General features: G+C 43.6%; 1 protein-coding gene and 2 gene segments (V, D, J or C); 1 reads left to right on the top strand and 2 right to left on the bottom strand.

Moving 5' to 3' along the window:
• Positions 1 to 11,110, top strand: part of LOC134317874 (Ig kappa chain V-III region MOPC 63-like) — a 37,171-nt gene extending 26,061 nt beyond the window's left edge. Inside the window, 2 exon segments of the V gene segment in view lie at positions 9,387 to 9,421; positions 10,643 to 11,110. Coding sequence covers positions 9,387 to 9,421; positions 10,643 to 10,962 — 355 coding nt within the window.
• Positions 1 to 14,355, bottom strand: part of LOC134317566 (Ig kappa chain V region 12F2-like) — a 65,915-nt gene that overhangs the window by 29,232 nt on the left and 22,328 nt on the right.
• On the bottom strand, positions 3,550 to 5,623 carry LOC134317093 (probable serine/threonine-protein kinase kinX). Its single transcript, XM_062997791.1, has 3 exons — positions 4,027 to 5,623; positions 3,802 to 3,939; positions 3,550 to 3,701 (listed from the first exon to the last, which is right to left on the bottom strand). The coding sequence occupies exons 1-3, from the start codon at positions 5,318 to 5,320 to the stop codon at positions 3,634 to 3,636; spliced, it is 1,500 nt and encodes a 499-aa protein (XP_062853861.1). The 5' UTR covers positions 5,321 to 5,623; the 3' UTR covers positions 3,550 to 3,633.

The following is a 14,355-nucleotide window of genomic DNA, read 5'->3' as shown; positions in this document are numbered from 1 at the left end:
CTTCTCGCTTTGAGGCTGCAGCCGGCAATGCTAACTGCGCTAGCGATGCTATCAGCACTACCGGCGTGACCAGCATGCAGACGGAGCTCGTCAGAACGCAGAGACCCCTCATCATCAGGGAGAGTGATGTACGGAGAGCTTTCAGGAGAGTGAACACCAGGAAAGCAGCAGGACCGGACGGGATCGCCGGCCAAGTCATCAAAGCCTGCGCGGATCAGCTAGCACCGGTGTTCACAGATATTTTCAACCTATTCCTGACCCAGTGCATCGTACCAGCGTGCTTCAAACAGTCTGTCATCATTCCAGTCCCGAAGAAGAACCAGCCAGCCTGCCTCAACGACTTTCGCCCAGTGGCCCTGACATCAGTCATGATGAAGTGCTTCGAGAGGATCATCAGAGACTTCATCACCTCATCACTTCCGGACTCTATGGACCCTCTACAATTTGCATACCGCCACAACCGCTCCACAGATGATGCCATCACCAACACACCATCATCATCACCATCATCACTAACACACCTGGACGCTGGGAGGGGTAATTATGTTAAAATGCTGTTTGTTGATGTGGCGAGACGGTAAGAGGGAAGGTCGACAACGCCACCCCAGGTATTTATACCCAGGGAACAAACACCATTACTTAACCCAAATAGGGCACACAGATTCGTTATACAAGAAAAGAAGGACAGAGACTTGTCTCCAATTAAAACAATGGGTTTTAATTTATTCCATTACTCATTATAAAACAAATTACTAATTAATAAATAAACCACCAATACAAACAAAAAAACGAAAAAGGCAAAGAAATAATTCACACAGAATCACTTAACCAAAATCAAGAATCAGAGAAAAATAAAATAGTAGTAGTACAAAAAATAAAATCGGATGTGACACTCAAGGACTTACCAGTCAGGAGGCCGACTCACTCACCTATAAGGAGACGCTAATCAAAAAAAAAACAAAGCATAGCACAAACCACACATACACGTGCTCCACATACACACACACACACAAAAGACAACGACACACAAGTAACTAACACACACACCGTGAGAAACCCCACACTACACACCTATGCATCTCCAGCTAGATGGTGGTCTAACCCGCCCCAGTAGGCCCTCTATCTAATTCACAATACCGATTACAAATAATAGAATAATCCAATAACCAATTATTATAGAATAACCAAACCACAAACAATACAATACCAATTATAACTTAAATCTACTACTACTACTAACACTCAGCAAAGCAGACAAACAACAATTAAAGCAAAACAAAACAATTACGACAGCGAAGCAAAACGATAAAAACAAAACAATACGAAACAGAGACACAAAACAATAAGAAAAACAAAACAATACCAAACAATAAAGGAAACAAAACAGCAGGAGCCAGTCGATTATTGTTACTCCGTTTATCCAAACGGAAAACAGCAGAAAACACGAAGATAATTCAGCTAACGCTAAAAAAAGGAGAGAAAACCCGAATCACTTAATTTGTTAAAAATCACGAACTTTTAATACTATTTAAAAGTCAACCATACCTGACAAACATCCGACCTCGTGTCGTAGCGTGAATAATGGCAAAACCCACCTAAAAGCAGTCAGTCGCAGAAAGTGCAGACGCCAGTCCTAAACCATAATGGTTACAAAAGTTAAATTATCTTAGTCTAGGCTTTCTTTAACAAAGCGATTTATCTATACATGACCAAACAACCCGTAACATACCTGAAGACAGTTTATTAGCTCACAATCCAGCCACCGGCACAAACAATCAGCCACAACTTCACGACCCGGAAAAACAGGAACCAAACCTCGAATGGAACCCCCTCGGCGGAAGTGATCACCCAGGTAACGGACGCCATAGCGTACTAGATCCCCTCTATTTATAGCCACTAAACATACCAATCAGATTCTGATTGGACGGGTGGCAAAACGGGTGGGAGAAGAAAAGTAATGTAATACCATAATACCACAATCGACTACAGCTCAGCATTTAACACGATCATCCCCTCTAAACTAACCATCAAGTTGGAGAACCTGGAACTTCATCCATCCTTGTGTCACTGGATCTCTAACTTTTTGACGGACAGAACACAAGCTGTGCGGGTAGGAAAACACATCTCACCCACACTCACCCTTAGCATTGGCACCCCCCAGGGCTGTGTCCTGAGCCCCCTGCTGTACTCACTGTACACATATGACTGTGTGGCCACTTCCAGCTCTACCACCATTGTCAAGTTTGCTGACGACACTGTTGTGGTGGGCCTGATCTCTAACAACGATGAGAGGGCCTACCTAGAGGAGATTAAACACCTGGAGGACTGGTGCCAGGACAACAATCTACTCCTTAACGTCAGCAAGACAAAGGAGCTGATAGTGGACTGCAGCATAAAGCAGGAGAGGAACTATCACCTCGTTATGATCAGTGGTACCGCAGTGGAAAGAGTAGACAATTTCAAGTACCTTGGAGTTCACATCTCTGAGGACCTGTCATGGTCCTGCCACACCACTGCGCTGGCAAAGAAGGCCCGTCAGCGTCTTTATCACCTCAGACGCTTAAGGGACTTCAAACTACCATCCAAGGAGCTTTGTAACTTCTACACCTGCATTATTGAATCCATCATAACGGGAAACATCACAACCTGGTTCGGAAACAGCACCAAGCAGAACGGGCGGCTCTACGGACTGAGCTTCCTGACCTGCAGTCCATATACAGGAAACGTGCTGGACAAGGGCCAGGAAGATAGTAAAGGACCCCAGTCATCCCAGTAATGGACTGTTTTCTTTGTTACAATCTGGGAAGCGTTTTTGTGCTCTTAAAGCCAAAACGGAGAGGATGAGAAGAAGCTTTTTCCCACAAGCTATTCGAGTCCTCAACCAAAATAGCATTTAGGACCAATTTACACAACTTGCACAATCTAATTTATACGTATATGTATGTGTATATATGTGGACATATGTATGTGTTTATAAGTATATGTATATGAGTATATAAGTGTATGTATATGTATAGATTAGTATTTGAGTATTTATTATTTAGCACATCTGTATAGCATTATGTAGCATTATGTTGCACAGTTTCTGCACTACTTGTCACTTTAAATTGCCCTTTTTAATTATATTGATCATTTTTCTAATGTTTACTTTAAATTGCTTTTTTTTAATTATATAGTTAATTTTTAATTTTATTTTTTTTTTTTATTGGTAATTTTATATTGGTAATTTTTCTAATGTTTACTTTAAATTGCTTTTTTAAATTATATTGTTAATTTTTAATTTTATATTGTTTTTATATTGGTAATTTTATATTGTTAATTTTTCTAATGTTTCTAAATTCTTACTTTTAAAAACATTCTATATTTTTTGTATAATATATTTTTTAACTATTTTGTAGTTTTTGTAATGACTGTGGCGGAGCAGTCACTAAAGCATTTCACTGCCAGTTGTACTGTGTACCATGTATGTGACAAATAAACTTTGATTTGATTTGATTCATCGGTCGACCCTCAATACCCAACGTACACAAAATCAAACCAACCAACATGTTCATGAAGGCACTTTATTGTTATTTTGATGTTGGAAAAGTCGGCGTGTGATTGGATGATCTCCGGACCGTCACCACCTCAGCTTCAGACGTTGAAGAACTGGAACCGTTTGGTTCTCAGGCTGGTTCTCCTCGACTTCGGCATCGGGACACCTACACAGCAACACAGAGCCGACATGCACACGTGTTACAGGAAACTCCAACGTTACTCCACCTAGCGTGTATAACGTGTATTTCTGAATCTAAACCAGACCTTTATCTTCACACGCGCTCTCCATCAGAGCCCCGGACTCTTCAGGTTGGGCTTCGACGATGAGAACAAGAACGTCGTCCTGCAGCTGCTGGGGGTCTGGTTTGTTTGAAGACACCTCTGAGACGTTCTTCAGTGGATCTGATGGAGAAATGAAACCTAATTCCATTTTTAATGTTCACCTTTATTAGATCACCACCATCTATCTATAAAATCCTTCAAACGTACCTTCAGTGCATCTTCTATCCAGGTTCTGCTCTTTCAGTTTCCATATTTTGTCCTCCAAAGCTGCTGGATCCTTCTTCATGTCCTGGTCTGGTTCTTCCACCAGGTTCAGCGGGGCCACCTGCCTCTCCTCCTTCTTCACGAACTGGTCTATTTTATTCACTGGGTCCACCTGCCTCTCCTCCTTCTTTAGCTTATACTCTATAAAACTAACCCTATTTTTTACCTGTCCCTTCCCCTGGTCCTTTAGGATGACCAGCTCTGGTTCTTCCACCAGGTTTAGCGGGTCCACCTGCCTCTCCTCCTTCTTTATCTCATTCTGTATAAAACACACCCTATTTTTTACCTGTCCCTTCCCCTGGTCCTTTAGGATGACCAGCTCTGGTTCTTCCACCAGGTTCAGCTGGACCATCTGCCCCTCTGCCTTCTTTATCTCATTCTCTATGCAATGAATCTTATTTTTTACATGTCCCATCCACTGGTTCTTCAGGATGACCTGCTCTGGTTCTTCAACCAGGTTCAGCGGGGCCATCTGTTTCTCTACACTTTTCACGACCTGGTCAGGTTTTTCCACTGGGTCCACCTGCTCCACTGAGTCCACCTGCTCTACTGGGTCCACCTGCTCCACTGGGTCCACCTGCTCCACTGAGTCCACCTGCTCTACTGGGTCCACCTGCTCCACTGGGTCCACCTGCTCCACTGGGTCCACCTGCTCTAACTTCTTCATCTCAATCTCAAAAACCAGAACCACCTTGTCTACTGGTTTCCTCCTCTGGTCCTTTAGAACGACCTGTTCTGGTTCTTTCACCAGCTCCAGTGGGGCCACCTGCATCTCTACCTTCTCAGGTTTGTTTTTTCCCAGAACCACCTGCTTCTCCATCTTTGGTGTTTGGTCTGCCTGGTCCTCTAAAACCTTCTGCCCCACTCCTTGCCCCATCTCTTCACCCTTTACCCCATTTCCCTTCTCACCTTCCACGTCCTGCATCTCCACCTTCTGGCGTCTCTGCCACCATTTTCTCTTCTTTACTTTCTTCTCAGGTTTGTTTTTTCCCAGAACCACCTGCTTCTCCATCTTTGGTGTTTGGTCTACCTGGTCCTCTAAAACCTTCTGCTCCACTCCTTGCCCCATCTCTTCACCCTTTACCCCGTTTCCCTTCTCACCCTCCACGTCCTGCATCTCTACCTTCTGGCGTCTCTGCCACCATTTTCTCTTCTTTACCTTCTTCTCCGGTTCGTTTACCCGCCTGTGCGGCTCGTCTTGGTCAGATGGAAGAGTCCAACAGGAGAACATGTTCATGCTGCTTACTGTCTCGGCGTCTCAGATCAAATGAGCACAAACACATGAAACGCAGCAACTTATACCAGAGGTGTGGAGTGTGGTGATGTCATCATGATGATGTCACAATGTGTGCATGTAGCTGAGAGTGGTGCTGATCATCATCACTGCTGCTCTCAGCATCATTAACCTCTAGTGTAGAGTGGGACAGTGGTGGCCTAGTGGGAGGAGCTTCGGGCTAGAACCCAAAGGTTGAGGGTTCGAATCCCAGTTCTGCCTTTTAGCAAGACCTTTAACCCTGTTTGCTCCAGGGGCGTAACAGCTGGAATACTGCACACCTGTACATGTATACATGACAAATAAAGGCAATCTATTCTATTACCATATACGTATGTACACACACACACACACACACACACACACACAAGGCATAACATTATGACCACTGACAGCTGAAGTGAATAACACTGATTATCTCTTCATCACAGCACCTGTTAGTTGGGGGGGGGGTATATATTAGACAGCAAGTGAACATTTTATCCTCAAAGTTGATGTTAGAAGCAGTTAGTGAGCGTGAGGATCTGAGCGAGTTTGACGAGGGCCAAATTGTGATGGCTAGACGACTGGGTCAGAGCATCTCCAAAACTGCAGCTCTTGTGGAGTGTGTCCCGGTCTGCAGTGGTCAGTATCTATCAAAAGTGCTCCAAAGAGGGAACAGTGGTAAACCAGTGTCAGGGTCATGAGCGGCCAAGGCTCATTGATGGCCCGTGTGATCCGATCCAACAGACGAGCTCCTGTAGCTCAAACTGCTGAAGAAGTTCATGCTGGTTCTGATAGAAAGGTGTCAGAATACACAGAGCATCACAGTTTGTTGCTGCAGATCAGTCAGGGTGCCCATGCTGACCCCTGTCCACCACTGAAAGCACCAACAATGGGCATGTGCACATCAGAACTGGACCACGGAGCAATGGAAGAAGGTGGTCTGGTCTGATGAATCAGGTTTTTTTTTACATCACGTGGACATCCGGGTGTGTGTGTGTCGCTTACCCGGGGAACACACGGCACCAGGATGCATTGTGGGAAGAAGGCAAGCCGGCGGAGGCAGTGTGATGCTTTGGGCGACGTTCTGCTGGGAAACCTCGGGTCCTGCCATCCATGTGGATGTTACTTTGACACGTAGCTCCTACCTAAGCATTGTTGTAGACCATGTTCACCCTCTCATGGAGACGCTTCCCTGATATCTGTGGCCTCTTTCAGCACAAAACTAAAATGCTTCAGGAACGGTTTGAGGAGCAAAACAACCAGTTTGAGGTGTCGACCTGGCCTCCAAATTCCCCAGATCTCGATCCGATCGAGCATCTGTGGGACGTGCTGGACAAACAAGTCCGATCCATGGAGGCTCCACCTCACAACTTACAGGAGTTACAGGAGCTGCTGCTGACATCGTGTTGCCAGGTGGTGTGGAGTCCATGCCTTGACGGGTCAGGGCTGTTTTGGCAGCAAAAGCGAGGGACCAACACTATATTAGGAAGGTGGTCATAATGTTATACCTGATCAGTGGATTATTATTACTATATTTGTATTAGCCCCAGTCCCTGCCACTGAGAAAGCACCTTTATAGACTGATGCTGCCACCACCATGTTTCACAGTAAGGATGATATTAGCCTCAATCGAGTACAAGCCAAGCTTTTTTATTTCTATTTTGTCACAATTAGCACAAATTCCAACAGACACACTGCAAAATCTTATGGAAACATGGGTGGAGGTATTTGTATATTTGTATATTTATGGCATTGGTATCGGAATGGGATGTCCATCAAGCTGATGCTCGTCCACACCCTGTACAGTCCCAGATTTGACAGTATTAATGACCCTGATCTCTCCGGTCCAGGATCAATTCAAGCTCAGTGCGTGTGGCTTTAAATCAGCAAGTTAGCATCAATTATATCAGTCATGGGTGAGACGGCGGCGCCTGATAGCCCAACGCGTTTTACGGCTGATGATAAAAGCTAAAGAGCCGAAAAGAAAACGTGCACCCTGACATGAAAAATGCGGCACGTCCTTCTCTCGTGCCCTTGAGGGGCATTTATGACAGAGCTTGTGGATGGGGGGCAAAAAATCAGGAGGCAAAATTGTAAAGGATCACTGCCGACCTCCAGAGATTGATGTGAGCGCAGGTGTACGTTTCATTTAACACTTACAAAATTATATAATGAAAATAATGTGAGCTGCCCTGCTGCCACTACCTACCTGATCAGCTGCCTCAGTAGAGAGGATTCTAATAAGACATGAAACTCATGAGGCAGATTATTTAGACACAGTTTTAGCTCACTAAGCTAACACAGTTAGCATCAGGATGTTCAAACCGATGGGCTGAGGCTGCACAACCCGCTAGCACGCTGGCAACGTCTCCCTCCATGTACCGAAAACAGTTAAACTGTCCCTGACGAGCCTGAATTTACAACCCGAAATCAGTGCAATAAAGAAGCCTTATGTTAACCATGTCCTGAAGCGGTGTCGACTTCTCTGGGCTCGGGGGCATCTAGGATGGACCATCACACAGTGGAAACGTGTCTTGTGGTCAGATATATCAGCAATCCAGGTCTTTTTTGGAACAAATGGACGCCGTGTGCTCCGGACCAAAGACGGAAAAGATCCAGACTGTTATTAGCAACAAGTCCAAAAGCCAGGGTGTGTCATGGTATGGGGTGTGTCAGGACCAGGGTCTGTCATGGTATGGGGGTGTGTCAGTACCAGGGTGTATCATGGTATGGGGGTGTGTCAGTACCAGGGTGTGTCATGGTATGGGGGTGTGTCAGTACCAGGGTCTGTCATGGTATGGGGGTGTGTCAGTGCCAGGGTCTGTCATGGTATGGGGGTGTGTCAGTACCAGGGTGTGTCATGGTATGGGGGTGTGTCAGTACCAGGGTCTGTCATGGTATGGGGGTGTGTCAGTGCCAGGGTCTGTCATGGTATGGGGGTGTGTCAGTACCAGGGTCAAAATTCAAAACACATAGGTAGTAATCTAAAGGACACTGATATGCTGCTTCCATACTAGGGCTGCACAATATTGGAAAAACTCACATTGCACTATACACTATATTGCCAAAAGTATTTGCTCGTCTGCCTTCGCACGCATATGAACTTGAGTGACTCCCATTCTTAATCCACATAACATGTCATGATGGTTTCATTCATATCATCTCTTCTAGCACTGCTGCTTCATCTCAAACCTTCATTCTACTAGTGAGATGTTCCATGTGCTGATGAGAATCCCTGTTCCACAGTGAGGAGAACACCACAAATAGAGGAACATGCTCAGTACTGTAGTGCTTTGTAGATGATGATGTTCAGTGGAGTGCAGCTTTAGCAGCTCTGCAGATGTTCTCAGATCAGTGTGTGTTTCAGAGAACTTCCTCTACAGCTGAGGGAGGTTTTTGTACCAGTAAATAACACTGTGTGAAGGTGCTGTAATAGTTCTGACAATAATAATCTCCTGCATCTTCAGCCTGGACTCCAGTGATTTTTAGAGAATATTCTGCACCAGATCCACTTCCACTAAAACGTTCAGAAATCCCAGACTGACGAGTAGATGCATAATAAATCAGGAGTTTAGGAGCTTTTCCAGGTTTCTGCTGGTACCAGTTAAGGTAGCTGCTAATGCCCTGACTGGCTCTGCAGTTGATGGTAACAGTTTGTCCTGGAGAAACCGAGTGAGATCCTGGAGTTTGAGTCATGATGATTTCTCCAAACGACTCTAAAGAGAAGAAGAGAGAAAAGTTGAAGGTGATAAAGAGACGGTGATGGTGAGCGCTGATGTTGGAGGACTGATATGAAGATAGTAAATAAACAGTGAATCTCACGTTGAGTGAGGAGGCCGAGTGTATTCAGCAGTAGAATCAGAACCTTCATCATTGTGCTGCGTCTCAGTGACTCTGAAAGTCCTGAACCCAGTCTGATCAGAACTACAGCTCTTATAGTGTGTGTGTGTGTGTGTGTGTGTGTGTGTGTGTGTGTGTGTGTGTGGAATCACTGGAGTGGAACAGAGGTTTTTGTACGACGGCTTCATTGGAATGTATCACTGTGCTACACTTTTGGTGGAGGAACCAAACTCAGCATCAGTAAGTAGTTTTATTTATTTTTATTTTTAATATCATTTATTAATCTTCAGATAAACAAGAGAAAAAATAAGTATTAATAACAATAAATAAACAGTAACTGAATATTTAACCTTCAATAAATACTGTGGTACCTTGTAACTCGACGTCCCCTAAACTTGAAATCTTTGAAACTTGACGCCCTTCGTGGAGAAATTTGTACCTTTAAACTCGACTTTTAGCTTAAACTGGAACTGTGTGGGACTGTCGCTTTGTTCACATTAATGCTGTCCGTGATCATGATAATGCTTTGCTATCATTGCAAAAGGAAAGTGCACAATAAACAGCAGCACCGCGACCCAGATCAACCACAGAGCATCATAAAATCATACCCGCTGCTTACCTGAGCTTCTCTTCTTCAAATTGAGACCAAATCTACATCAGTGTGTTGTTACATCAGGGATTTAATCCACTTGTTTTTCTTCTTGGAGACTTTTGGAGACCAACATGGACTCTTTTTACTTCTATAACTCCAGATCAGAATTAGTTAGAAGCTAAAAATGTAATATGGTGATTGTAAACAACATTTGCTACAGGAATAAATTGTTGGTAATGGAATATAATATTATAATATTATTTGTAATATATATAATAAAATATTCACATAATGAAATATATGCAGTTCCACAGAACCATGAAACACATTAACAGGTTTTACAAACATCCTTATGGGAAAAATACCTTGAAACTCAGTGCCATGCCCAGAACCAAATGACATTAAGTTAAGGTACCACTGTATATACAATTACTAAATATTCAACCTTTACTAAATACTTGTGCATATAAATGCGCAGGTGTTTTTGATGGTAAATATAAAGCTGGTCTCTGGTTGATGAAGTTTGGTGTAAACTGGTACGAGTGACTGGTGCTGATGTAAAATCCAGACGAATGCTGCTGTGTGTTTGTGCTAAACAATGAATATTTCTGTAATCAGCTACATCTGGATGTGCTGCAGTCAGTTGTGTTGAATGCTAAAGTAATAAGAGTTGATATTGAATCTGTGCTAACAGAAGCTTGCAGATGTTTCTACTGAACTGCAGTGATGTGAGAACAGTGTGCAGCAGCACTGCATTGATGATTGAACACAGATGAAGGTTTCCAGTCTGGATGCTTAATAAGCAGTAAGGAGGAAATGATGTGGAAACGTTTCTAAATGGGACTTTTTGTTCTGTTTCTCCTGTACAGCCGGTCCCACGGTGAAGCCGTCCGTGTCTCTGCTCCCTCCCTCCTCTCTGCAGCTGTCTGAGGGATCGGCCTCGCTGCTCTGCCTGCTGTCTGGTTACTCTCCACAGGGGGCGCTGGTGAGCTGGACGGTGGACGGCACAGTGGTGCAGGATGGAGTGGTGACCGGAGCAGAAGAGCTGAAAGAGGGCAGTTGGAGGCGTGGCAGCACCCTGACCCTCAGCAAAGCACAGTGGGAAAAGGGGGAGGAGTTTGGCTGTAAGGTCTCTCACGGTGGTGTCGATCATCCCGTCGTATTCAGAAAGAACCAGTGTGAAGGCTAGCAGCTCCCAGATAGAACTGAACATGGAGACACTTCCACATGCTTCTACAATGGAGTTTCAGTTCTACACAATGCTGCATTTCTGTCTTTCCTCTGTTCAGTGTCCTGTTGCTCTTCCTGTAGTTTTGCTGTGCTGAAATAAAGCTTGATTTTGGACATTGTCTGGTCTTTTCTTCTAGTTCATCATCATGATGAGTGTTAGGAGAGAAGATCTTTAGCTGGAGATTCAGTGCTGTGTGTTGTGCTTCAGTGAGTTTGGATGAAGGAAGTTGAACATCTGGTGAAAGTGCTGCTCTATTCTGGGAGAAAGCAGATCACTCAGCCGTCTTCATGCAAATCTTACTTTCACCCCCATGTTCTCTCACTTTAGCTTCTACTCATTATAATTAGCTGATTTTGGTTGGTTGTTGGGGGGCTGGTTTTACTTCCTAAAATTAAAGCTGCACCCCTTTAGAAATGTGAATAAACACTACTTGCTGTAACACTGAGAAATCATGAAGAAATGAAGCATTGAAGGTCATCACACATACACACGTTCTTTTATTCACTTTCAGGAGGAAAGATCAGACCTCAGAGTAAATACATGTGAATAAGGAGAACATCAGTAATACCAACACTAGATATTTTCTCTAAACCAGAAGTTAAAGTTCAGAGGTGATTCCACTCTCAAACAGCAATATGAAGGTTTTGTGAAGGAGTTATCTCAGATTGTTCCTCTCAACACCAACCACGTCCACATATTTATGCTCCTTCATTCATTATTACACTTTATTATTATGTCTGAGGTGTGAAGAACATTTAAATATATTCTAAAATTGCATCTATCAAAAGTCTTTGATCTTTAGTCATTTTCGTCTGTGGTTGTATTAAAATGATGAAATGTCTGAATGTAACACTCATAGATGTAATACTGCCACCTTGTGGTCATAGAACTGACAGCTAAAACACATGAATGATGTACTTGAAAAACTAAAAACATGACTAAAAGTATGTGAACACCTGACCATGACCATGCAGGACAATGTATTTTAAAATCAGTCATCAATATAGAGAGGGAATAACAGTCTCCACTCTTCTGGGAAGGTTTTCCACAAAACAAATGGAGTTTGATTTTTAACATTTCTGCCAATTTAGCTAAAAGACATTTGTCAGGCCCTGATGTTCAACAAGAACTGATTTATTTCAACAGGGTTTAGTGTGGTTAAACATTGTCAGAAGTATGTAGACACCTCCACATACATTTGTTGGACATCAAATCTGAAGATTCAGGCATTAACTGGAAATGTCTCTCACACACCCATCACAGCAGAGATGTTCACAAGTTACAAAATACAGTCAAGTCACAAGTCAGTATAACAGACAAAGCATATATAGTAAATGTGTGTTTTAATGTGAACATATACAGTGGGGCCAAAAAGTATTTAGTCAGCCACTGATTGTGCAAGTTCTCCTACTTAGAAAGATGAGAGAGGTCTGTAATTTTCATCATAGATACACTTCAACTATGAGAGACAAAATGAGAAAAAAAAAATCCAGGAAATCACATTGTAGGATTTTTTAAAGAATTTATTTGTAAATTATGGTGGAAAATAAGTATTTGGTCAATAACAAAAGTTCAACTCAATACTTTGTAACATAACCTTTGTTGGCAATGACAGAGGTCAAACGTTTCCTGTAAGTCTTCCCTAGGTTTGCACACACTGTAGCTGGTATTTTGGCCCATTCCTCCATGCAGATCTCCTCTAGAGCAGTGGTGTTTTGGGGCTGTCGCTGGGCAACACAGACTTTCAACTCCCTCCACAAATTTTCTCTGGGGTTGAGGGCTGGAGACTTGCTAGGCCACTCCAGGACCTTGAAATGCTTTTTATGGAGCCACTCCTTCGTTGCCCGAGCGGTGTGTTTGGGATCATTGTCATGCTGGAAGACCCAGCCACGTTCCATCTTCAATGCTCTCACTGATGGTTATTTAAGGTTTTGGCTTAAAATCTCACGATACATGGCCCCGTTCATTCTTCCCTTAACATGGATCAGTCGTCCTGTCCCCTTTGCAGAAATACAGCCCCAAAGCATGATGTTTCCACCCCCATGCTTCACAGTAGGTATGGTGTTCTTGGGATGCAACTCAGCATTCTTCTTCCTTCAAACACGAAAGTTCCATTTTGGTTTCATCTGACCACATGATATTCTCCCAATCCTCTTCTGGATCATCCATATGCTCTCTGGCAAACTTCAGACAGGCCTGGACATGTACTGGCTTAAGCAGGGGGACACGCCTGGCACTGCAGGATTTGAGTCCCTCTCGGCGTAGTGTGTTACTGATGGTAGCCTTTGTTACTTTGGTCCCAGCTCTCTGCAGGTCATTCATCAGGTCCCTCTGTGTAGTTCTGGGATTTTTTCTTACAATTGCTACCACAGTTGATTTATTCACACCAACCTGCTTGCCTATTGTAGTCACTCTTCCCAGCCTGGTGCAGGTCTACAAATTTCTTCCTGGTGTCCTGCGAAAGCTCGTTGGTCTTGGCCATGGTTGAGTTTGGAGTCTGACTGTTTGAGGCTGTGGACAGGTGTCTTTTATACAGATAACGAGGTCAAACAGGTGCCATTAATACAGGTAACGAGTGGAGGACAGAAGAGCTTCTTAAAGAAGAAGTTACAGGTCTGTGAGAGCCAGAAATCTTGCTTGTTTGTGGGTGACCAAATACTTATTTTCCACCATAATTTACAAATAAATTCTTTAAAAATCCTACAATGTGATTTCCTGGATTTTTTTTTCTCATTTTGTCTCTCATAGTTGAAGTGTACCTATGATGAAAATTACAGACCTCTCTCATCTTTCTAAGTAGGAGAACTTGCACAATCAGTGACTGACTAAATACTTTTTGGCCCCACTGTAAACTATTTTGTTCACAGAGGAAACATCCATCAAAGCTGAAGGCCTTTAGTGACCTTGTGACAACACGGAAGCGAACCCAGGAACCACCAGACACCCCATGCAAGCAAGCAAAAATAAATGATGTGATGGCAGTGGGTGCAAACAGACACGTGCCACAGGCAAAGGTTGACAGGCTCATTATTTACTTTATTTGTGAGGGTCTTCATCCATTTTCTGTGGTTGAACAACCTGCTCTTAAAGTACTTATATTGACACTGAACCTGCAATGCAAGGTCATTTCCAGACCCACTGTCCGGACCAGAGCAGAGGAAGCTGCCCATTAGATGAGGAAGACTTTGATGTCACACCTCAGTAAAGTCAGCTATGTCGCCACCACTACAGATTGTTGGACAGCACACCAGCAAAGTTCCATATGGGTCACAACTCGCTGGATAGATGAGGAAACCTTGGAGAGGAAATCTGCTGCACTTGCTTGCAAGAGTTTGAAAGGGTCCCACACAT

This window comes from Trichomycterus rosablanca, chromosome 1 (assembly GCF_030014385.1).
Source record: "Trichomycterus rosablanca isolate fTriRos1 chromosome 1, fTriRos1.hap1, whole genome shotgun sequence".
Taxonomy (NCBI): domain Eukaryota; kingdom Metazoa; phylum Chordata; class Actinopteri; order Siluriformes; family Trichomycteridae; genus Trichomycterus; species Trichomycterus rosablanca.
Note: the sequence above shows the minus strand (reverse complement) of the source record. Positions and strands in the feature narration are given on the sequence as shown.